Below are 23856 nucleotides of genomic sequence, written 5' to 3' on the forward strand. Positions count from 1 at the left end.
AGTTATAATAACAAAAGCACTTAGGTCATTGATTTAATAATAGTGATTCCCTAGCTAATTTTTTAGCTGTGCAGGTTGATTTTCAGGGATGAAAAAGTGAAAACATTCCAATTAAGTAAATTGCTCTGCAGTTGGTGGGAAGGTACTGAGTAATTACTTGTGGTGAGTCCAGAGATGAAGATGGAGTGGGCATCTCTGAGTCATCCAGGCAAAGAAAGACAGGTGCTGGGGTTCTCACAGCAGAACAAGGAGCTGGGTTTAGAGAGATTGGATAGACTATAGCATTAGGAAGACTAACCCTAACTCTCAGGTAAATGTCCCAGTGTTTGCCTGGGACCAACTGTGTGTTAAACACTGGTGAATACTGGGAGGGCTAGGAAAAGGGTGCAAATCTTGGGGATCCTGGCATAAAATTCAACACAGCAGACATTTATTCTCCTTGAGGAATTCCTGATGTTGCAATAATGCCTACCATGTCCCAGAACTAGGCTGGTTGTTGAAAGTCTCTGAGAAACCAAACATAGCAGCAGCATAAAACCCTGAACTTTTATAAAGCATAAAGGTTTATAATTATAATAAGGAAATCTGAGAGCAAGAAGACTTGTTGATCAATCTCACACAGTAAATTTGTCCCAGATCCAAGTCAAATGACAACTTAGATGAATTACCTGCTTCCAAAGAAGGTATTTTAACATTTAAATAATGTGATCATTTAAAGTCAACAGTAGTATCTCAGTAAGAACTCCTGTTAAGCTGTGTGATATATTTAGTCATATGCACTAAATACAGAGGGCTTAGTGGTTAGTTCTGTTCTCCTAATTATCTGAATTATTTTTAAAATTACATTTAAGTTAATCAATTCATATTTGGGGTTGTTTTATGTTTCTGAATCACCATTTTCTCAAAGTTACCAGTTGTAAGCAAACACAAGGAAACATTTATTTGTCTTTTTTAACATGCACTATACTTTGTTTTTCTCTTTTTGACTTATGATTCAAACATGGTAAATGATTTAAATATATATATTTGTATATATGCTCTTGCTGTCATTGTTTGTTCATTTCTTTTCTAACAATTATTTTTGTCCTGACCTGAATATAAACTCACTATTTCAGGCCATGCTTTTTTGGTGCTAGAGTACTTTTTTTTTTTTTTGAGATGGAGTCCTGCTCTGTTGCCAGGCTCTCCGATCACTGCAACCTCCATCTCCCAGGTTCAAGTGATTCTCCTGCCTCAGCCTCGTTAGTAGCTGGGACTATGGGGGCATGCCACTGCACCTGGCTACTTTTTTGTTTTGTTTTCTTTTAGTAGAGACGGGGTTTCACTATACTGATCAGGCTGGTCTCAAACTCCTGACCTCAGGTGATCCACCTGCCTCATTCACCCAAAGTGCTGGAATTGCAGACATGAGCCACCATGCCCAGCCCCATCGTACTTCGTAGCATGCTTCTCAGATAAACTGAAGCCTCAGGTGCCTTACCCTGGCTCTTACAGCTAATTAATGAAAAAGCTGGAGCCATCACCCGCATTTCTTAATTCCTACTTCAATTCATTTAATAATGCTAGAATAAGGCAAAGTCACACTTTTCTCATTTTGTGTTAATAAACAGTATATTTTAATGGTTAGTAAAATATTAATAAAAATAATGAATTCAAGAGCACTTTAAAATAAGTACTACTGTTCACATACACAATTATAGATACTAATTTAAATAAGAAGCAGTTTTGGCCGGGCGCGGTGGCTCAAGCCTGTAATCCCAGCACTTTGGGAGGCTGAGGCAGGTGGATCACGAGGTCAAGAGATCGAGACCATCCTGGTCAACATGGTGAAACTCCGTCTCTACTAAAAATACAAAAAATTAGCTGGGCATGGTGGTGCGTCCCTGTAATCCCAGCTACTCAGGAGGCTGAGGCAGGAGAATTGCCTGAACCCAGAAGGCAGAGGTTGCGGTGAGCCGAGATTGCGCCATTGCACTCCAGCCTGGGTAACAAGAGCGAAACTCTGTCTCAAAAAAAAAAAAAAAAAAAAAAGCAGTTTTGCATGCTCACCATTATCTGTAATCTGAAAATAAAAGGGACAAACGCAGTATCATCGTTGCCTAATGTCACCTGCTAGTGAGGGGAATACAGAACTAAGAAATTAAGTTGAGTCAGGCTGAGAATCAAAGGAGAAAGTCCATAGATTCATCCTTGCTTTCAAAGAGTGGTGCTGTGAGAATGAGTAAGAGGAAATGTCACTTAATATTAATGCATAACAGTAATCAGTGGTTCCTACTAATTGATTATTTACCATATGCTAGTACTATGCTAAGAGCTTTAGAAAACGTGAGAGTCTTGTGAGTCCTGGTCATCACTCTCCCCAGTGTTCAGAGGAGAAGTCTCTGCATGGTTGAGTATCTTGCCCGCAGTCACAGAATCAGTATATGTTGGGACTTGGTCTCAGACCCAGGTCTCTCCAGCTTTGCAGCCTGTGTTCATCATATGATGTACCACTTACAGGAAACTCCAGAACTGAGCAGAAGTCTTTGACAGTCACAGGAGCCAGAATTCTGCTGGAGCCATGGCCTCAGTCCTGTCTGTGTCCGTGGGAGGGCTCTGTGGCAGACCCAGGCCCCATTCGGCAGCAGTCTCTTCTTCATTCAAGGGCATCCCGAGCACAGAGGGGGTCAAGGGGGCAGCAGCGGAGGGTTAGCAGCTCTTCAGCAGGCACCTGGGTCCACATGCTGGAGGCACTTTTTTGTTTTTTAGATATCAAATGCCAAGGTTTCCGTTAGTCACCTTCCTCAATGAAGAATCATTAAGGAATGATGGGTCTGGTCTGCATAAGCCATGCTCTTGCCTTGGTGTTCTTTCATTGATTAATCTTTTTTTATACATGATTCATATTTCCCCAGTTTAATACATTTTATTTGTACATATCTTTGAAAAATTATAATTCTTTTGTTCACACATATTTACACTTACATATAATAGTTTTATATTTTTCATTTTGCTTTTTACTGATTAACTTTTTGCATAAATATAATTGTACTAGACATACTAAAGTGTTAAAGTTAATATACTAATTTTTAATAATCTATAGAAACATTTTAATTGCTTCATAAAATATCATCAGGGCATATGCCATGGTAATTATATTATTAAAGCTCTAGACTTAGAAAAACTGTTCTTCAAATAACACTCATAAATAACAATCTTGTTAACAGGCATTATGGAAAGCAACTTAACAATATCTTTCATTTGTATAATTCCTTACAATTTTCAAGTCACTTACAGAAACATCTTCCAACAAGCTATAATTGGGCAAAGCAGTTATTATTATTCCCATGTTAGTCATAAAGAAGCTGAGATTACAGAGACTAAAACTTGTGTACAATATCAGCATAGTCTAGCAATTAAGAAAATAGAATTGGAAATGAAGGACTCACAGACACTTTCTTACCCCACACAGAGGCAGTTTAAAATAATAACAGGGCATTAAAATAAGGATCTCTTGTAGTACATTTGAGTGTTTGGGAAACTAATAATAAACTGAAGCTGCCGAAAAGCCTATTTCTTTTAGACAAGCTTTTCTAACATCTTTGTGAGCACTAACTGAATTGATGCGTGAAATTGCATAGGACAGTGGTGGCCCTATGCATAGTAGAGACTTAGTGCGTATTTTAAAATTCAGAGACTCATTTCAGTATCTCATAATTTAAAATAAAGATTTGATGATAAAAATACACTAAAACAAATGACAAAATGACTAATTTGGAAAAATAACAAATTTCTGACAGTCTTCTTTAAAATAATTGTTGATGAGTCTTACATTGACATATTTTTTTCTGCTATGGCTGTTAATTTGGGTACTCAACTGTAAGCATCCATGAGCTTAACATTTTGCAGACCAGGATATCACATGAGCACCATCACCAGCTGTGACTGTTAGATTTAACTAATGTGACCACTAAAAATAAAAGTAGAGTGTTGGAAATTTTTCAGTAATGTCATTAATTCCTAAATTATTTGTGAAACATATTTCCAGCATGTAAGTGGACTCCAAGCCACAGATTTCACTTACTTTCATGTGTACCTAAGGAACATGTTATGGAAACTGATCATTTTATCTGAAAATATTCATTTTTGATTGCTTAATATAATACTTAGCCAGAATGCCCACAAAGATAGAGAATCCTAAGAGACTGCACTGCATATTTTTAAGACATATTATTTTACTGTTATAGATAAGGTTATTTCAATAATAAGCCCTGAATGTTATGACAGTGAAATGCTGGTATAAATCTTTCCTGCCCCAAATGTATTCTCTTTCATTTCTATATATTTAAAGAGCAATGGTTGATTTAGTTGGTATCCCATGAAACTGGTTATAATTCTACACAAGACATTAATAATGTGATTTCTCAAATTTCAAATGAATTAATGTGAATATATATAAACTTTTAAATATATTTTAGTCATATGAATAAATGTTTGATTTTTTATTAATATCTCTGAAGTTGCAAAGAATATGTTTCTTATCTGCCTTATTTACAAACTACTAGATAATGTTTATTTAAAGTATCTTAAATGTTAATCTATTTCAGTTAAGCAAAAGTTGACATTTAAAAATGTTTTCGCTACATGATGCTATTATCACATCACTGACATGTATATTTTCCAGAGTTTATACTTTGAAACAAATTGAGAAAGAAATAACATTTCACATATAAGGGTGAAAAAAATCTATTTCTGTTGGGTTCCTTTGAAAGATTTTTATTATATTGTTTTTACTGTGGTTCAAAAAGTTTAGTCAGCTACAGAAAAAATTGATTTTAATTATTCAACTGAATTTTAACATTGTAGTCAAAATGCTCATAGGATCTGATGTTCCTGTATTAGCTGGCTGTATGTCTTAGATATTAAACCCATTAGAACCAAAATAAAAGGATTCAGAGTCTGATGGATCAACCATCTCTACCAACCATGCCAACAGTGACCAACCTGGGTCACGGTCACAGCAGCCACCTCCACAAAGGTGGTGGGCTGATTGATTTCCAGGTGTTATCTCAATTAGTACTCCAACCCTTCCAGATCAGTTTTACAGATGAAGAAACTGCAGCTTGCAGCAGAGAGTAACAGGCTGTGAAGTGGTGAAAATGGGATGTGGCTTATCTTATATAGGTCACCCTGGGGTGTCCAGACAGAAGGTTGTGAGTACAGAGGGCTTGCACATATTTTACCTGAAGATGGTGTAGCAGTTGTTAACTCAAAAAATGATGTCGATGTACATGATCCTTTAGTTGGAACAGGAGTGAAATGATTATCTCTGGCTGGGTGTGGCTGTTCAACATCTATACTCCCAGAATTTTGGGAGGCCCAGCAGGCAGATTACTTGAGGCAGGGAGTTTGAAACCAGCCTGGCCACCATGGCAAAACCCTGTGTCTACTAAAAATACAAAAATCAGGCTAGGCATGGTGGCTCACGCCAACATTTCGAGAGGCTGAGGCGAGCAGATCACAGGGTCAAGGGATCGAGACCATCCTGGCCAACATGGTGAAACCTGTCTCTACTAAAAATACAAAAATTAGCTGGGTGTGGTGGCATGCACCTGTAGTCTCAGCTACTCAGGAGGCTGAGGCAGGAGAATTGCTTGAACCCAGGAGGTGAAGGTTGCAGTGAGCTGAGATTGCTCCACTGCACTCCAGCCTGGCAACAGAGCAAGACTGAGTCTAAAAAAAAAATTAGCCAGGTGTGGTGGTGTGCGCCTATAATGCCAGCTACTGGGGAGGCTGAGGCTGAGGCATGAGGATTGCTTGAATCCAGGAGGCAGAGGTTGCAGTGAGCTGAGATCAAGCTACTGCACTCCAGCCTGGAAGAAATGATCCTCTTGGAATTGGCATGAATTAACAGTAGATGAACTATTACAGTCTGACATCGAAACTAGCATTTAAAATGGACCACATTCACTAAGCCATTTCCTGTATTTTTATTTCCATTTATTTATATCCAGGGAGACCCACTGGTGGTCTGATATGAGGCAGGCTGATCTTTATTCTCTTTGTTTTGTTGTTAAGCCTGGTACATTCTTTAGTAAAGCAAAATAATTAGGCAGGATCCATTCTTGATTCTTGGTTGAACTAACTGCTGGCCCGTGCCATACATAGATGTTAACTCTGTGCCCCAGTCATGTTTGGTGAGCATTTCTAGTGCAAAAAAGCATTAACCCTTTCCTTGTTCTCACATGCCATTTTCTTAAAAATCTGAAAACAATAAGAAGTTATCTAAAACAACTTTGTTTGCTTGCACTCTGATCCTTCCCAGTGTTCAGATAGCAAGATGGAGTGAAGAGTGAAAGCATGCCCCTTTGCCCTGGAGCAGATAGCGGTGTGCTCCTCTTGGCACTCCCAGGAGGCAGGCCACAGGTGCATGGAGCTGTGTTTGCTGTGAAGTGAATTCAGCCTGATAACATGGAATGAATGCTGCCATTGAAACAAAACCCAGATGTAATCCTCCCCAGACCCTATGATAGTTGTCCTACCTCCAGAGTTTTTTCTTCTTCCTGGACTGTAGTTTCTCATGTATAAATTAAGGGTGTGCGGCTGGAATCATGTCTAGGTCCCTTCCAACTCTCTAATTGAAGATTCCAGGATTCTCACTGCAGGTCCTTTGCATGTTCCCATGGTGCTTGATTACCCTGCCGTGTGACGTGGCTTCTTGTGAGCATCTTTACCATTTGATTACGGGGGAATTTGTGGGATAGCAATTTAGAAAAGTGAACTTCATGGAGGTTGCCATGTTTAGAGTCATTTTAATGGTGTGGATGAAATTTAAACTACCTTGCAAATACAGAAAACGTAGACAGTGTTGACTAAGCCAGGGATTGGAGAGACTGTCACATGCTTGTTAAACATCAGCAGTGTTTCCTTTAAAACAGCAGCTTTTTGCGTATTAGCAGAGTGAACATACATTGCTCATTAGCATGAGAGGTGGCAACATGAAGATGGTACATTCTGCAGATAGAAAAACATTGGTCTCTTTCTCTGTTTTCTCCTAGGGTTTTCCAGGAAACATAAACGCAGACAGTGTGGTGCACTACAGACTCCAGCCTCCCTTTGAAGCCAGGTTCCTGCGCTTTCTCCCTTTAGCCTGGAACCCCAGGGGCAGGATTGGGATGCGGATTGAAGTGTATGGATGTGCATATAGTAAGTGGCCTTTACTCCCTGTGTGAAATTCAAGGTCAGCATGAGATTCTGTAAAAGCCAAACCGTAAAAGCCAATGTCGGCATGAAATGTTGAACTTGACTTCTTCTGCCTTTTTAAATAGCTGGGCAAGTAGAACTGATTTTTATGGAAAGCCTTTAGTGTCTGTCTCCCCATGACACTGTGGACTTTAGTTACTATCTTTTATAGTTGAATCTAGAGGTGGACCTGCACGGAAACTTATCTGTCTTTAGATTCCCAGAGTTTACTAAAGTGCTTGCGACATGGTAGGCATCTTATAAAATGAGTACAATTCAAACTAACAACAGATGATGCTATTTTTCTGAAGCTGAGATGGCACTCTGTATGGGAAAACAGGAGTGGTACTGGGGGCAGTGTGGTGATTTCTCACAGTCTCTTAGTTCTCTGTGTTTTTCTCTGCTAACATCCTCATGAAACCTTCTTTTGCACACCATGCTGTTGCTCCACTTGATCTTCACTTGGTGGCAGCCTGTGTTTACTCAGCCTCTTTTCTCATCTGTTCCTTCTTATAAAAGCAGAAAGGATTTGGCTTAGGTGAATATAACACAAACAAAAAGCAGGCAGTGAAATTATTTGGTGGTACTCAGTTATACAGTTGTCACTTGATGATCTAGAACATACTTGTATTCCTTCTTTACATATTCACAAAAATGTTTTAAATTATTGCCAAAATGGAATAAAATTTAAAAATACTCCTGTACAAAATTGGAGAACAAGTCAAAGAGTAGCCTGGATGGAAATGTCTTAAGTGGCTTCAGTTTGGGTCGGACTGGAGGTTCATATCACACCATTTACACACAGTCACTTCCATTCTCTGCCTAGTCACAGCTTTAACCCTGCAAAATATGAATTTCCTAAAGCACAATAACAACACCTGTCATTCATGCAGCATTTAATGTCTCAGATACTATTACCTTCATTTCATTACTTAACCCCTGTGCAACCCAGTTAATTTCCTAACTCTGCCTCTGTTTTTTAGTGTTTACATTTCTATGTGGCTAAATATAATGGTGTTGCTCTACCAACAGTCTGGTTTTTTCTTCCTCTTATTGCTCATTTCCTTCCATCCCTGTGTTTTCAGGGATCTATAACTGTGCTCTCTGTTTCAATGGCTAAGATGTCTGATGTTTAGAATTTCTCTTTGATGCTATGAAATTAGTTTCTCCTCTCATTACTCAAACAGCTTCAGGTTTACTGCCTTCAAAGTGGAACATGCTCTTTGATGGCAATTTGCCATTAGCTTCATGTTCCTTCATGAAGAGATATTACTCCAGTTCCTTGGGCTGGAGGTTGGTACCAGGAAGATCAAAGTCTGGTGCCTGATTCCAGGAAGGGCCAGTGGGAGGTGCAGCTGTCATGGAATCTGCTGGCACTGTTAACTTCTGTAAATATATGCTGTTGGCCATAAGGGACTACTAGTAAAAGAACCCAAACATGCAGACAGATAACATACAACCACTACTAACTAACTAAAAGTAATTTTTTAGAATAAGTGGACATCTACATTGACTTTTTTTTTCCTTAGAAGAATAACTGTTCAAGTATAGTAATTTTATTTTCATTTTTGACAGTAATATAATCTTTTACAGCTTATGTTAATAATGACAGTTTTAGTATTTTCATTTGTATTTCCACCACCCTATTTGTTTTCTAGAAGTTGCTTATAATGGCTTATGATATGCCTACCATGCAGCATCTCTTTCCATTTATTTATTTATCAATTTATTCCATTTTATTTTAAGAGACAAGTTTTTGCTGTATTATCCAGTCTGTAATTCAGTGGCTACAGGCACAATCCCACTCCTGATCAGCATGGGAGTCTTGACCCAACTCATTTGGGAGTTTGACTAGTTCACTCTTCCTTAAGCAACTTGGCGGTCCTCCACTCAGAGAGATCACCATCTGATGCCAAAATTTGTTCAGACACCTGATCGGGCTCTCGCCTGGGCTCCATCAACTCTCCCACCTCAGCCTCTTGAGGAACTGCCCAGCCCTAGTTTTATTCACTTTTCTACACTTCATTTACAATAATAGATTCATTATTCCTTTACACTGTGTGTGTTTTCACAGATTCCTGGCTTAGTCTGTGCATTTTTCTCTATTTCCACTTCCAGCCTGGGGATAGGTTGTGGTGCTCCCAGAGTTGCTGCTCCCAGAACAAAGCCATGAGCACAGATGGCCTCGGGCCCTTCTTGACACCTCTGCATTCTCCTGGTTTTCCACGCACCTTTGCATGCTTCTCTTCTTGCCACTCCTTAAAGGCTACCATTATCCATAGATTGGTTCTAGGTATTTTATCCTGCTCCAAAGCTCTCTCTGAGCCTTTATCTACTTCCATGAGTTTTCAGTAGCATTTACACACTGGCTGATAACTTTGAAATATGTATCCACAACCCTGCTCTGAGGCACTCCAACCTCTGGCACCCAACTCTCTTCACTGGCCCAGTGAGCATTTAAAACTCTATTTTCTATCTGCTCATTTTCCATTGTCTTCTATCTTATAAAACAGTACCAGCAGCCACATGTTGACCCAAACCCTATTCTATCTCCTAAATAGGTTTTGAACTTCTTTCTCTCCCTCCAGCTTAGCCTGAATGAGCACCAGCCTCCTAAATCAGCTATTCATCTCTAGTCTTGACCATTCCAGTTTTTAGTCCACACAATAATCAAGATGATTCCTAAGAAAAAAATGCACATTCAATCATTCAGACATGATTAAAGCCACACCCAAGACTCTAGGATTGTTTCCCGGAACCCTTAGACAGAAAAATAAATTCCCTGTGCTCCAATGCCTGTCCAGGCCTTCAAGGGCATCTCTCAAGAACAAAAAGGGAACTCCCAGGTTCTTATGCCAGAGCCCTATGAGTCCTTGACACATCTGTCTCCCTTGCTCTCTACGTCCAGTAAATCACTAAATTCTGTATTCTTCCTCCAAATTATACCTTGCATGATTTCAGCTCTCTCTAGCTCTACCAACTTCATCTAAACTTGGTATCCCTCAGAATATGGAAATTGCCCTCCAAGTTTAGATCACTCTGCCTCTGCTCGAGCTGACTACATTATATTCTCCACACTACAACTCAAGTTACCTTTTAAAAATGCAGACCTGATACAATTATGTCCCTGTTTAATGACCTCAGTGGCTTTCTGTTGTTCCTAAAATAACATCCAGACTCCCAGCAAGGCCTGAAGGAGCTTGTCCCTGAATAACTCTCCAATGCCACGTCTTGCTGCCATCTCCTGCTACCTGTCCACTGTCGACTGTATCACCCTTTTTACTGACTCAAAGCCTTTAACCCATGGTCTCCCCTGCTTGAAATGCTCCTTCTTCATGTTTTCGGCAGGCTATTTATACCTCCTCCTTTGGATCTTAGTTTAAATGACGCTTCCTAGGCCTTCACTCTAAACTTGGTTCCTCATGTAAGTTCCCAGGAAGCTGATAGTATGACTTCGTGTGCTATAGTCACTTTTTATAATGTATCTGTAACTGTCTTATTAGCAGCCTAATTTCTTTCCTCCTCATTAGACTTCAGGCCACACCAGGGTAAAGTACATTCATTGCTGTAACACCTGCACCCAGTACAGAGCCAGGAACATACTAAGTGCACCATAGCTTTGCATTGAGTGAATGAACAAAGAAATTCAGGAAAAAAGTCTGATAGATGATTTTTAAAAATCTGAATAGTGAATCCAAATTTCAGACATTTATTTCTCTCTTATACTAGCCATCCAGGTAAGGAAGGTATCTTAGAGTTTATATTATATATTTTAGTGTTAAAAACTGTCATAACTCTAGTAAAAATAGAAAATATAAGATATTACAGTTATGTTTTCATTCTTCCATCTGATATTTGATGCCTCTTTATGTAATAGAAAGGCAGTTTTTAAAACCAAATATTCCAGGTGAGCAATCTGAAAAGCCACACCAAGGGCCAGCAGTACAAGAGCTACAAATCATCAGAGACAGGGAGAGGACTCCAGTCCTCTGACTACCAATTCCATTTTCTTGATGAGTCATAAGTGGTGGGGTTTTACAAAGGATAATCATATTGATACTTGTTTTGATATATTGCTATATTGATTTATGGCAGCAGCTTCTTTTCTACTTTCAAGGAGAAACAGCATCAAGCCGCATTGTATTGTACTTAAACATTTAGTTTTTGATTCTGTGACTTCTTTTTTATTGTGGCAACTTTAATTATCTTCAATTTCAGAGTTCTTTAAATCACCCCACTTTCTTTTATATTAGTGCAAAAAATACAACAGTCCTCTTCCTGTTGTTTTCTCAAGTGGTTAGTATCCTTCCCATCTCTTTAATTCCCAGTCCACTAATGAGATTTTAAGGGCTTATATTCCATTTCATACTAGTGTTTTAGTATTTTCACTAGGTAATACACAAACAGGGCTTTTGTCTGATTAGCATTTCTATTGAATTGAGATTGGGCTTTTATTCCTTTGTAAGTCTTGGGCAATAATTCATGAAGAAAAAAGAAAAAGGTTGGTAATCAAAGTTGACTTAACAAATAACCAAGAAGAGCTTGGTTCAGCACATTTTTTGTCCCTTAATGGTGGAAAATTTGGTGTGGGAAGGAATCTGGGAGTGGAGGATTCTTTCTTAAAATTTTAATACTTGGAGTACAGCCCAGATAATTAACAGAATTCTGAAATGTCCTTTTCATGAAGATTTCTGTTATAATGTCCCAAGTGAAAATCATTTTTTATTACCCACAGGTAATTCTTTATTCATGATTTTTCTGTTACATTTTCTTATAACTTAGTCTTCAAATCGTTTTATATGTCATTCGGACTCTGTCTTATATAGCTGTGCTATTACCAATGAGTCCTTTTCTTATTCACCATTCTAGCTTCACTTATAATTAGGTGAACCATATATTTGCCAATTTTGTAACTCAAATACAGTTGAATGTTAGCAGTTTCATATGGATTAACTGAGTGCTATATTGTTTTCTGTAGGAACTACGGACAGCAAATGGAGGTTTCCAGTAAAACAAAATGAACAGTGACTGGACAAATGAAGCAAATTTTATTTTCTCCCTTCCAAAATTTTACCTGTCCTTGATTAGAATTTGAGACATGGGAAATTTGTATAACTCCTGAGATTGGCCAAGTGTGTATTGCTTTGTTGGTGTTCTAACGAAGCTAGAACTCCCTACCTCTCTAAAGTTCCTTTAACTGTTCCATCACTGTTTACATATAAATGCTGCATTAGTTTGCATCACTAGCACCAATTCTGCACCTGTCCCTTGCCAGCACCCGTGAGTGGCGTATGCTTCCCTGTCCCCTGATTTTTGAGCCGGCCATGTGACTTGCTTTGGCTAATGATAGGCAGAGTTGAGTCTATGGTGTATCCACTGTCCTCTTCTGTGTCTACAATTAGCCTGATATAAGCATGCCTGAACTGTGAATTCCAGTAAAATGAAGAGAGATACATGCTTTACATATTTTGAAGCTGTTTCATTAAATGCATATAGATTGGGAATTGTTTTACCTTCCTTAAAATTGATTTTTTAAAATTATGAAATAAATATCTTTGTTTATTTCTAATAATGCCTCTTGCCTGAAAGTCTGCATTCTCTGATGATAGTATTGTATAGCTATACCAGATTTCTTTTGGTTAGTGTTTTCATGGAATATCTTTTTCTAATCTTTACTTTCAAACTTTTTGTCTGTATATGTAAGAACTCTCTCTTTAGTATTTAAACCCAGTCTGGAAATCACTGAGTTTTAGATGCTATATTTAGTCCACTTATATATTACTGACATATTTGAAATTGCAGCAGATATGTTACTCCCTGTTTTATATTTGGTCCACTTGTTTAATACTCCTTTTTCTCTCCTCTTTTGGGTTAATCAAGTTAAATTTTTCCAGTTTTTCCGCTCTTGCTATTTTAATTTTGTTCTCCTAGGTATTTCAGTTACTACTTTATATCACTTTCCAAACAATACGAGGATGTGAGTACAACTTATGTTATAATTTATGTATAAGTTACATTAGTTAAACCCCTCCCACCACTTCACATCTTAGTTTCATACATACATGTGTATATGTGTACATATATTTTGAAATCACAAAATTTAATAGTTTTTGCAGTCAGTATTCACTTGAATTTACTCACATTATTTACCTTCTCTGCATTTTCATGCTTCTTTCTGAATCAAATTCTTTCAGCTAGAAAGACTCCTTTTAATATTTGTCTTAGCCCAGTTCTACTGGTTATAAATTATCATATAGCTTTTATTTGCTTGAAAATTGTCTTTATTTTATATGTATTTTTAAAGCCTACTTCAGCTTGATGGAGAATATGGTTTGTAGTTATTTTCTTTTGACCTTTTAAAAATGGCATTCTATTTTTTCATCATGTTTATTAAGAAATCAATAAACAATAGATTTTTATCCTATAAGGGAAATGTGCATTTTTCTTCTGGTTACCTTTGAGAATTTATTCTTTGTCTTTGATTTTCCACAGTTTTACCTTGATGTGGCTATTTTAGTTTTCATTGAATTTGTCCTCTTTGGATTTCACTAAATTTCCTTTTTCTATGAATTGATTATTAGATTAGTTAATTCTTCACTATTATTTCTTCAAAATATTGCCTCTGTCTTGAATTTCCCTGCCTCCTTTCTGAGACTCCAATTACATCTGTCTGAGATGTTTGCATCTTATTTTTTTTCTTTCTCTCTCTCTTTCTCCCTCCCTCTTCCTCTCTCTCTCCATCTCCTCTTTTATCTTTTCTGTTTATGCTGCAATCTAGACACTCTGTACTGCTTTATCTTCTATATTACTAATAAAATCTTCTGCTGTGATCAATCTGTTGTTAAATATACCAATTAGTTATTCGTTTTAGTTACTGCAATTTTCAGTTTTGGAATTTCTATTGATATATTCTAGTGAAATTCCTTATCTTGCTGTCTGTTTCCTTGAAAATATTAATCACAGTTATTATAAAGATTGTTAGTTAATTTCAATATCTGGATTATTTCTTGATCTTTTCCATTGTCTAGTTTTTGTCATTTCTGTTTTTGATGTCTTGATAATTTTGGGTGAATTCTGGACATTTTGGACAAAAATTTGCAGAGGCTAGAGAAGAGAAAATTGTCACCCAGAGAATCCCCACCCCAGCCTCTGATAGGCTTCTAGACTAGGCACAGATCTTAATTCAAATAAGTGTTTAGCTGACTCAATGCAGGGCCTCAGTCCCTAGTTTATATATCTGGAGTACAATGCTTCTGTAGTCCCAAATGAGATTTGAGGGTTTTTACCAAAACTTTTCTTTGAAAGTCTCTGAGTTCTCTCATCTGACTTCTAATTATGATGAGTATACAGAGACCCCTGCTTCATGACGCAGCATCATAGCTGCCCTGCCACTTACTCTTTGGCCACCTTGTCTTTTGCTCATTGTTCCTTAGGAGTTGACTAGTGCTTCAAGGGTAAAAGCAGAAAGAGTATTCTGAACTTATCTTCTAAGATCTTGACATTCTCGAGTCCTGGCTATCTTAGTAGATCTTTAAAACTTTCAAGAAGGTTATTTAAGCCAGGCTTGGTGGCTCACGCCTGTAATCCCAGCACTTTGGGAGGCTTAGGCGGGTGGATCACGAGGTCAAGAGATGGAGACCATCCTGGTCAACATGGTGAAACCCCATCTCTACTAAAAATACAAAAATTGGCTGGCATTGTGGCACACGCCGATAGTCCCAGCTACTCAGGAGGCTGAGGCAGGCGCATTGCTTGACTCAGGAGGCAGAGGTTGCAGTGAGCCAAGATCGTGCCATTGCACTCCAGCCTGGGTAACAAGAGCAGAACTCCGTCTCAAAAAAAAAAAAAAAAAAAAAAGAAGGTTATTTAAGCTTTATTTGATACTTGTCCTTGGACATTTTATACTTGTCCTTGGTAAGAAGTTAAGTCTTCTGAATGTTTGCTTGACGTAACTGAAAATATAACTGCATTTCTTTTATTGCCCTGGGAAATGTATTGAAGAAAACAAAATGTATATAACTTTTTTCATATAATATGTGTTTATAATACAATGGGCTTAATATCTTGGAAAATTAAAAACACTGAAATGCTAATTACATTTTAACAAATATTTTCAAAAAATATATAGAGCTGGTCAGTGTCTCATGCCTGTAATCCCAGCACGTTAGGAGGTCAAGGCAGGCAGATTGTTTGATTGCCCAGCCTAGGCAACATGGAAAAACTCCTACAGAAATCTCTACAAAAACTACAAAAATTATCACATGGTGGTGCATGCCTGTAGCCCCAGCTACTCAGTAGGCTGAGGTGTGAGATCACTTGATCTCAGAGAGGTCAAAGCTGTAGTGAGCCAAGAGCATGCCACTGCAATCCAGCCTTAGTGACAGAGTGAGACCCTGCCTCAAAAAAAAAAATTTAATATAAAAAAATAGAAACTCAAGATGAAAAAGTAAAAATCCATGTCCATCATAAATAAGTTGAAGAACTGGAATCCTGCTCACAGAGGATTCCAGACTCTGTGCAATTACCTATTTATCTTTACCAGGAAATGGGAGAAGGAGTAAAGAGAGAGGAAAGAAAAACAGAGGGGAAAGATCATGCATGAAAATTAAAGAGAGAGATCAAGGCCTTTACTTAGAATGTAGAAGCAAGGCCTGTTTTCCCTCAGTTCCTCTTATTTTACCCAGAAGGAAAGAATGTATGTAAGTGAATAAAGGCAAATATTTCCTAGGAAAGCTTTGTGTGTATTCATCGATTGCAGGATTCAATATTATCATCCTCCCCAAATTGGTCTATAGAATCCCAATACATCTATTCTAACTTATTACATTAAAACAAATCATCTCTAGTCTTTAGAAAAATAAAGAAAAATCACAATGAGAAACCACTATACATCTAGCAGAATGGCTAAAATTAAAAAGGGTGAAAACACCAAGTGTTTGGCAAAGATATTGAATTCTCATACATTGCTGGTGGGAAATGTGAAAATGATACTATCACTTTGGAAAACAATTTGGCATTCTTCTAAGTTATATATACACTTAATATATAACTCAGCACTTCCACTCCCATGTATTTACCTGGGAGAAATGAATGCATATGTCAACATAAAGATGCATGTGTAACTGTTCCTAGCAGCTTTATTTATAAAAGTTTAAACCTGGAAACAGTTCAAATGTCTATCAGCAGGTAAATGGATAAACAAGTTGTCAAATAGTTGAATACCCCAAGCAATAAGGAAGAACAGACTGTTGATATATGCAGCAGCATGCATGTATCTCGAAAACATTACACTTAGCAAAGGAATGCAGACACAAAAGAATACATATGCATCATAGAATTTTATGAAACTTTGGAACTGACAAAATGAATCTGTAGTTACAGAGTATAGATCGTTGGTTTCCTGGTTCTGGGTCTGGGTGGCAGTGTTGGGGGTTTGATAAAAATGGCAATTAGTGAGTTGATATGAAATTGCCTATATCTTGATTTGTTGGCAATAACCTAGGTATATATGTTTGTTAAAATGCATTGGACTGTAACCTGAAATTTACTGAATATAAAGTATAACTCTGTGAAAATGATATTCATATTTCCATATTGGAATTATGGGGAGTTTTTTTGTTGTTTTTTTGAGAGGGAGTCCCATTCTGTCACCCAGGCTGGAGTGCAATGGAGTGATCTCGGCTCACTACAACCTCTGACTCCTGGGTTCAAGCTCTTCTCCTGCCTCAGCCTCCTAAGTAGTGGGTGCACCACCACACTCCACTGATTTTTTGTATTTTTAGTAGATGAGGTTTTACCATGTTAGCCAGGCTGGTCTTGATCTCCTGACCTCAAATGATCTGCCCGCCTTGGCCTCCCAAAGTTCTGGGATTACAGTGTGAGCCACTATGCCTGGCCTTATATTGAAATTAATACTCAATTTATTTAGAGTAAACTTCTTTAATTTGCCCATTATCCCTGATAAGTAATCCTGAAGCCTTCGTGTACATCACAACTACCTAGTTAGCTTAGGAAATATGCAGACCCCTGGGTCTCACCCACAGAAATCCTAATTCATGGTTTGGTTGAGGCTCATGTTCTAAAGTCTCCAAGTAATCACTCTTAGTCAATCTGACTAGGAAGTTGATATAAAACTTTAGGGAAATTTCTGTGGAATAGTGTTTTTTTGTTGTTGTCATTGTTGTTACAAAAAAAGTAAGACATCAGCATTAGCACCATATAGAATCTTGCTGTTTTCAAGCAATATTTTCCTCTTACTGTTGATATGTTTCCCCTGAAAAGGGGGTGCAAGGTAGGATTGGGATGAGACATGCCTGTTCTTAGAATAATAGTGAGAAGCAGAAAAGTAATGCTATGGTAATGAGAAGCCAGAATTAAGAGTAGATTCTTGGTGTGAAAAACGTGAAGGTAAGCCAGGCACGGTGGCTCATGCCTGTAATCCCAGTGCTTTCAGAAGCTGAGGCAGGCGTATTGCTTGAGCCCAGGAATTCAAGACCAGCCTTGGGATCATAGTGAGACCCTGTATAAAAAAAATTTAAAAATTAGCCAGGCAATGTAGTGTATAACTGTAGTCCCAGCTACTTGGGAAGCTGAGACTAGAGGATGGCTCAAGGCCAGTAGTTCACGGCTGCAGTGAGCTATGAAGGTACCACTGCACTACAGCATGGGCAACAAAGTGAGTCTCTGTTTCTAACAAAAGTAAAATGAAGGTAAAATATGGTGTAAGGAAATAAAGAAAATAACCACTCAGAATTACTTAATTATGTCTTAGCTTCTTAGAGACTTCATACTTTGCAGGAGTCTAAAGCAGATAGACTCCTTCCTTATCCTTCCTTGGAAGTCATTCTGGGCCAGATGCCGGTTTACAGAAGCATCACTGTGAATGTGGCAGAAATCATCGTATTTCAGGATTATATGTCCTCTTTCCTATATGGTGGTCTCCTTACAAGTAATTCATTGCCTTCTGCATTTTTATCTTTCACCTAACACATGGAAGGCTTTCAGTGAATATTAGCTGTATGAATTAGGACATAACATATTTTAGCAAAATTTTGTCGACACAGTTCTTCCTAGACTTGAATATTTTATGACAAACTTCTTTATCTTGCAAGAGTTAGTATTCAGGAACTTCGTGAACACATCTGTTCTTAGCTCTTCCAGTACTTTTTGGCAAAGACATAATTGCACCAATAATCTTCAAGTATCATTTTTAAACTCTCATGGTTCTCTAACACTAGAAAATGAGGAAGATATTTTAATACTTCTGAGTAAGATGTAGGTCACCCGTGATTGAAGTGAGTCAGACCAGGAACAAGCTGGCTGGCAGAGGAGCTATGTAATTGTGGATGAATGGTTGTAAATCTCTTTTTCCTGATGGAAACTGAAGATTTCCTAGGTCCTTCAAAAATGAAATCTGTTATCATTTTAAGCTGTCTACTTTCCTATAAATCCCCTATGTGCTATTTTAAACTCATTTCCGTCTGTTTTCTCTGCCCAGTGCCCTGACAGTAATAATGAGGCAGATGTCCGCTGAGGGCACCCCATGTACCTAGCACTGTTGTAAACGTACAAATATTAACTCATTTAACCCTGTCAACAACCTTCTAAGAGAGAAGTATATGTGTTCTCACTTCACATATGAGGAAACTGAGGCACAGAGAGGCTATGTAACTTATCCAGGATGGAACCAGGATTCAAGCCCACGCAGTGTGTACTCTAGTGTACTAGAAAATGTAGCTCCTGATCTAATGGCGGCAGACTAATGTGTCAGGGGCCCACACTGCTAATACTGATAGAGATTCACCAGTCAAAACTATAATCTTGGCGTCGGCACAGGTTTCCGCAGCTGAGGGGCAGCTCCACAGCGGCGTCTGGGGTCTCCAGTTGGGTGCTTGCACAGTCCCCCGCCGAGGCTGGCAACGGGCGTCCCTCCACTCCCCGAGTCCCCGGCCACCGCCGCCACCCCAGCGCGCCCCGATCTGGTCCCCTGCCCCGCGAAGATGGCTGCCGTAAGCTGGGCCAGCAGTTACTGCCGTGCCTGGTGCGCTTCTCCGACCTAGAACTCTGCTAAGCCCCGCTGCAGAGACAGGCAGGAGTAGACACCCGGACACCTAGCACCCCTCCTCCGGGGGCAGTGCAGAGGGGGCATGAAGAGCCGCCCTCGAGTGCAGCAGGCCGCCCCGCCAGCATGGCAGAAGCTGAGGAAGATTGTCATTCTGATACTGTCAGAGCAAATGAAGATGATGAAGAAAATGAAAGTCCTGCTGAAATAGATCTGCAGGCACAACTCCAGGTGTTCCGAGCTCAGTGGATGTTTGAACTTGCTCCAGGTGTAAGCTCTAGCAATTTGGAAAATCGACCTTGCAGAGCAACAAGAGGCTCTCTCCAGAAAATAGCAGCAGATACCAAAGGAAAACAAGAACAGGCAAAAGAAGAAAAGGCTCGAGAACTCTTCCTAAAAGCAGTAGAAGAACAAAATGGAGCTCTCTATAAAGCCATCAAGTTTTATTGTAGGGCTATGCAACTTGGACCTGATATAGAGTTCAAGATTACTTATACCTGGTATCCAGATGGTGATGGCGTTGGAAACAGCTACATTGAAGATAATGATGATGATAGTAAAATGGCAGATCTCTTGTCCTACTTTCAGCAGCAACTCACATTTCAGGAGTCTGTGCTCAGACTGTGTCAGCCTGAGCTTGAGAGCAGTCAGACTCATATATCAGTCCTGCCAATGGAGGTCCTCATGCACATCTTCCGATGGGTGGTCTAGTGACTTGGACCTCAGATCATTGGAGCAGTTGTCCCTGGTGTGCAGAGGATTCTACATCTGTGCCAGAGACCCTGAAATGTGGCATCTGGCCTGCTTGAAAGTTTGGGGCAGAAGCTGTATTAAACTTGTTCCTTACACATCCTGGAGAGAGATGTTTTTAGAACAGCCTCCTGTTCGGTTTAATGGAGTGTATACCAGTAAAATCACATATATTCGTCAAGGAGAACAGTCTCTTGATGGTTTCTATAGAGCCTGGGACCAAGTGGAATATTAGAGGTACATAAGATTCTTTCCTGATGGCCATGTGATGATGCTGACAACCCCTGGGGAGCCTCAGTACATTGTTCCTCATTTAAGAACTAGGAATACCAGGACTGATACAATTCTACTAGGTAACTATCACTTGTCACAAGACACAGACAATCAGACCAAAGTATTTGCTGTTATAACTAAGAAAAAAGAAGAAAAACCACTTGACTATAAATACAGATAATTTCATCATGTCCCTGTACAAGAAGCAGATCAGGGTTTTCAGGTGGGGCTACAACTATGTTCCAGTGGCCACCAGTGGTTCAACAAACTCATTTGGATACATCATTCTTGTTACATTACTTACAAATCAACTAGTGGGACTGCAGTCAGTGCTTTTGAGATTGACAAGATATACACCCCCTTGTTCTTCGCCAGAGTAAGGAGCTACACAGCTTTCTCAGAAAGGCCTCTGTAGAGCCTCAAGTCCAGTCTTCTATCACTTTTGCATGAATAGAAGTATATAGCACAAAAGAGCACCTAAGTTATAAATGTACATATGTATCTATGAAATTGGAACTTATTTTAAATGAGAGTTCTTTTAAGAAGAGTATAAATTGATTATTTTTTTTATTTAAAGGGATAGTTGATTCTTGGGGTGTTTTGAAATTAAGTTGGAATTATAAGTTGCATAAGCATATTTATGTTGTGAGAAACCTTAATTTATCATGCCCTTTTTCAAGCAGATTTATGAGCAGATTTCTGTCACATAAATTGTCTTCTGCCTGAGCATTCTAATATTTAAATGCCTCAGGGGAGCGCTTCACTGGATAAGCATTTTATTTCCCACATGGCATAATGTCTTTGCACTAAAGGCTGAAAGTGTGAGAACCTTTTCTGGATTTGTTTGAAATTGTTTCACCAATAAAGATCATAAATAAAAAAAACTATAATCTTAATTAATAAAGCTAATAATTATAAACTAAATTCATGTAAAATTAGAAAAGCTTCTCCTATTTTAAACCACTAGCTAAGTTTTCTGCATTCATTTTGGATAGCAAGTCTTTTATTCTGAAAATTTTGAGGAATGTTGGATTTTACTGTAAACATAATAAGTGACATTAATTTTCCAGTATCCCACTATATTTTCTATTTATATAACTAAATTTCATACAAGGGATTTTTTCCAACAGGTTTTTGATAAAATATTAAATATGTTACTGAAATTGTTTTATTTCTGTGTTTCATTCAAATATATATTGTAGGGAAATATTTGCACTGATTATGCCTAGTTAGGAGAACCTATCCATAATTTTTCTTGAAACAAGGTCTTGCTCTATTGCCCAGGCTGAGGTGCAGTGCTACAGTCATGGCTCACTGCAGCCTCAACCTCCTGGTCTCAAGCGATCCTCCCACCTCAGCCTTCCAAGAAGCTGGGACTATAGGCAAGTGCGACCAATCTCGCCACATTGCCCAGGCTGTTCTCAAACTCTTGGGCTCAAGCGATCTCCCCACCTCCGCCTCCCAAAGGGCTGGGATTACAGGCAGGAGCTACTGTACCAGCTGGGAGAACTTTTCTTTGCTCTTGCAAGTGTTTTAAAATGCTTAAGTATGACTTTTGTGGACAAGTGGGAAATGAGTTTACCTTTTAGCATTACTTCTAAGCACCAAGACTTGAAATTTTGCTTCTCCAGTGGGAGGATCTTATTCAAGAGGGACTATGAGGGAGTTGTCCCTCTCCGTCGCCAATTTTGGAGAGCTCATTACTGCTTACTTACTGAACTAAGTGCTCTCCATCTCAAACATAATTTTTTTATTTCATATTTTTATGTATTGACTTCATAAATCATAGTTGAGTGTTTTATGCTGTTTAGAAAGTTTGAATTTGCAATTCATTAATCTGTTTTATTTTAAAATGTGCATAATGAGCTACAAGTATATTGTTAAATTTCAGATACAAGCATTAATGGTTACAATGAAGAGAAAGTCAAGGCATTATCTAAGGGCCAAAAGAGTTTCAAGGTCATTGCTTTATGTCTTTTTTACTTGATAAGTTTTTTACTATTCTATTTTGCCTGAGGGAAACATTCCAGGAAATATACTTCACATGCCTTAGAAGATCAATACTGCTATTGGAGAGTAATAGGAAACATAGTGAGAATGAGAAAAAGAAATATATAGGTTGCAACAATCCAGAAAAAAACTTTCAAGAAGAAAACATTTTTTGTTAGTCAACTAAAAAATTATAGCTCAAATAGTAATATTTTCTTCAAGAAACAAATAAAGACATGATAAAAACCTACGTATTAGGACATTGCTAAAAATGTGAAAGTCTATAGTCAGTCTTTTTCAAGTCTCCCTTTTTTTATGGCCATGAAATAATAATATTAGATGTCTTCATTTATATTTGACAGAGAGTTTTGTTTTTCTCATGAACATATAATAAATTATATAACAAGGAATAATTGTTTAGTTTACACCTATTTTACTCAGAATGTAGTGTTCATTCATTATGCAGTTGATACTGCATAATGATTAATTCCATATAAGGAATTAACCCAATGTGAGAAAATCAAACTTCTAAATTTTTAAACAATAGCTACATAAAATGGACAATTTTTGAAGTGTGGCTTATTATATATATCTCAAATAATGTGAATAAAATGGATAGCCATGCAAAAAGTACTAGTAGTATTTTTGTGAAATTAAATATTATAATTAAACAAATAATGCCATCTTATTGGCATGAATGACATCAGTTAGTTAGCTTCAAATAGTTTCATATTTCACTCGGTTTTCATGCATCTTCATTTATTAAATAAATATATTTTTCAAAGGACAATTGCTTTTCTTCTTTTTACTTTTTGAAAAAGATTTTCTGGGTAATATTCATTATTTCATGTGATTTTGACAAATATATCAAATATTATTTTATATTACTGATAACATAACTTGTTTTTTTGATGAACTGAACATATGTGACATTTATAGTGAAATTTTAAGACCCCGTCAGAGAGCTGAGAGAGTGTGGCAGCATTGGAATTCTGACAAGCTATAGCAGGAAGAACCAAAACAGGTGTTAAGGCCATGTTTTCTCAATAAAGCATCCAAAAACACAAAACCTCTGTGCTTTTATCAGTCAGGGCTCTCCAGAGAAATGGAACGAATAGGATGTGTGTGTGCACATCTGTGTGTGTGTGTGTGTGTGTGTGCACGCACATAGAGTTATTTAAGGAATTGGCTTACTGGATTGTAGGGACTGGCAAGTCCTAGGTAAGAGTTCATATTGCAGCTAGAGTCCAAAGGTAGTCTGGAGGCAAAATTCCTTCTTCCCTAGAGAACCTCAGTTTTCTTTCTTTCTCTTACAGCCTTCAACTGATTGGATGAGGCCCACCTACATTATGGGGTTTAACCTGCCTTACTCAATGTCTACTGATTTAATATTGATTACATCTAACAATACCTGCACAGCAATATCTAGACTAGTGTTTGACCAAAAACTGTTTACCATGGCCTAGCCAAATTGACATATTGCAGTGCCCATTAGCAGTGCCATTGGCCAAGGGTTGAGAAAAATATTATATATCAGCTCATTTAAAATACATTTACTACAT

At 38.1% G+C, this 23856-nt stretch overlaps 1 protein-coding gene and 1 pseudogene across 8 annotated transcripts in view; both read left to right on the plus strand.

The window, feature by feature from the left end:
• Nucleotides 1–23856, plus strand: part of CNTNAP3 (contactin associated protein family member 3) — a 218309-nt gene that overhangs the window by 92044 nt on the left and 102409 nt on the right. For all 8 annotated transcript variants that reach the window (XR_013526380.1, XM_078348872.1, XM_078348874.1 and 5 more), the window contains exon 4: nucleotides 7038–7185. Coding sequence is in view for 7 of the 8 variants with exons in the window: in XM_078348872.1 (XP_078204998.1) it covers nucleotides 7038–7185 (148 nt within the window). In the remaining variant the exon portion in view is untranslated. The remainder of the gene's footprint in view (nucleotides 1–7037; nucleotides 7186–23856) is intronic.
• LOC103792284 (F-box only protein 9 pseudogene) lies at nucleotides 19372–20793 on the plus strand (annotated as a pseudogene).

Source organism: Callithrix jacchus, chromosome 1 (assembly GCF_049354715.1).
Source record: "Callithrix jacchus isolate 240 chromosome 1, calJac240_pri, whole genome shotgun sequence".
In the NCBI taxonomy this organism is placed as follows: domain Eukaryota; kingdom Metazoa; phylum Chordata; class Mammalia; order Primates; family Cebidae; genus Callithrix; species Callithrix jacchus.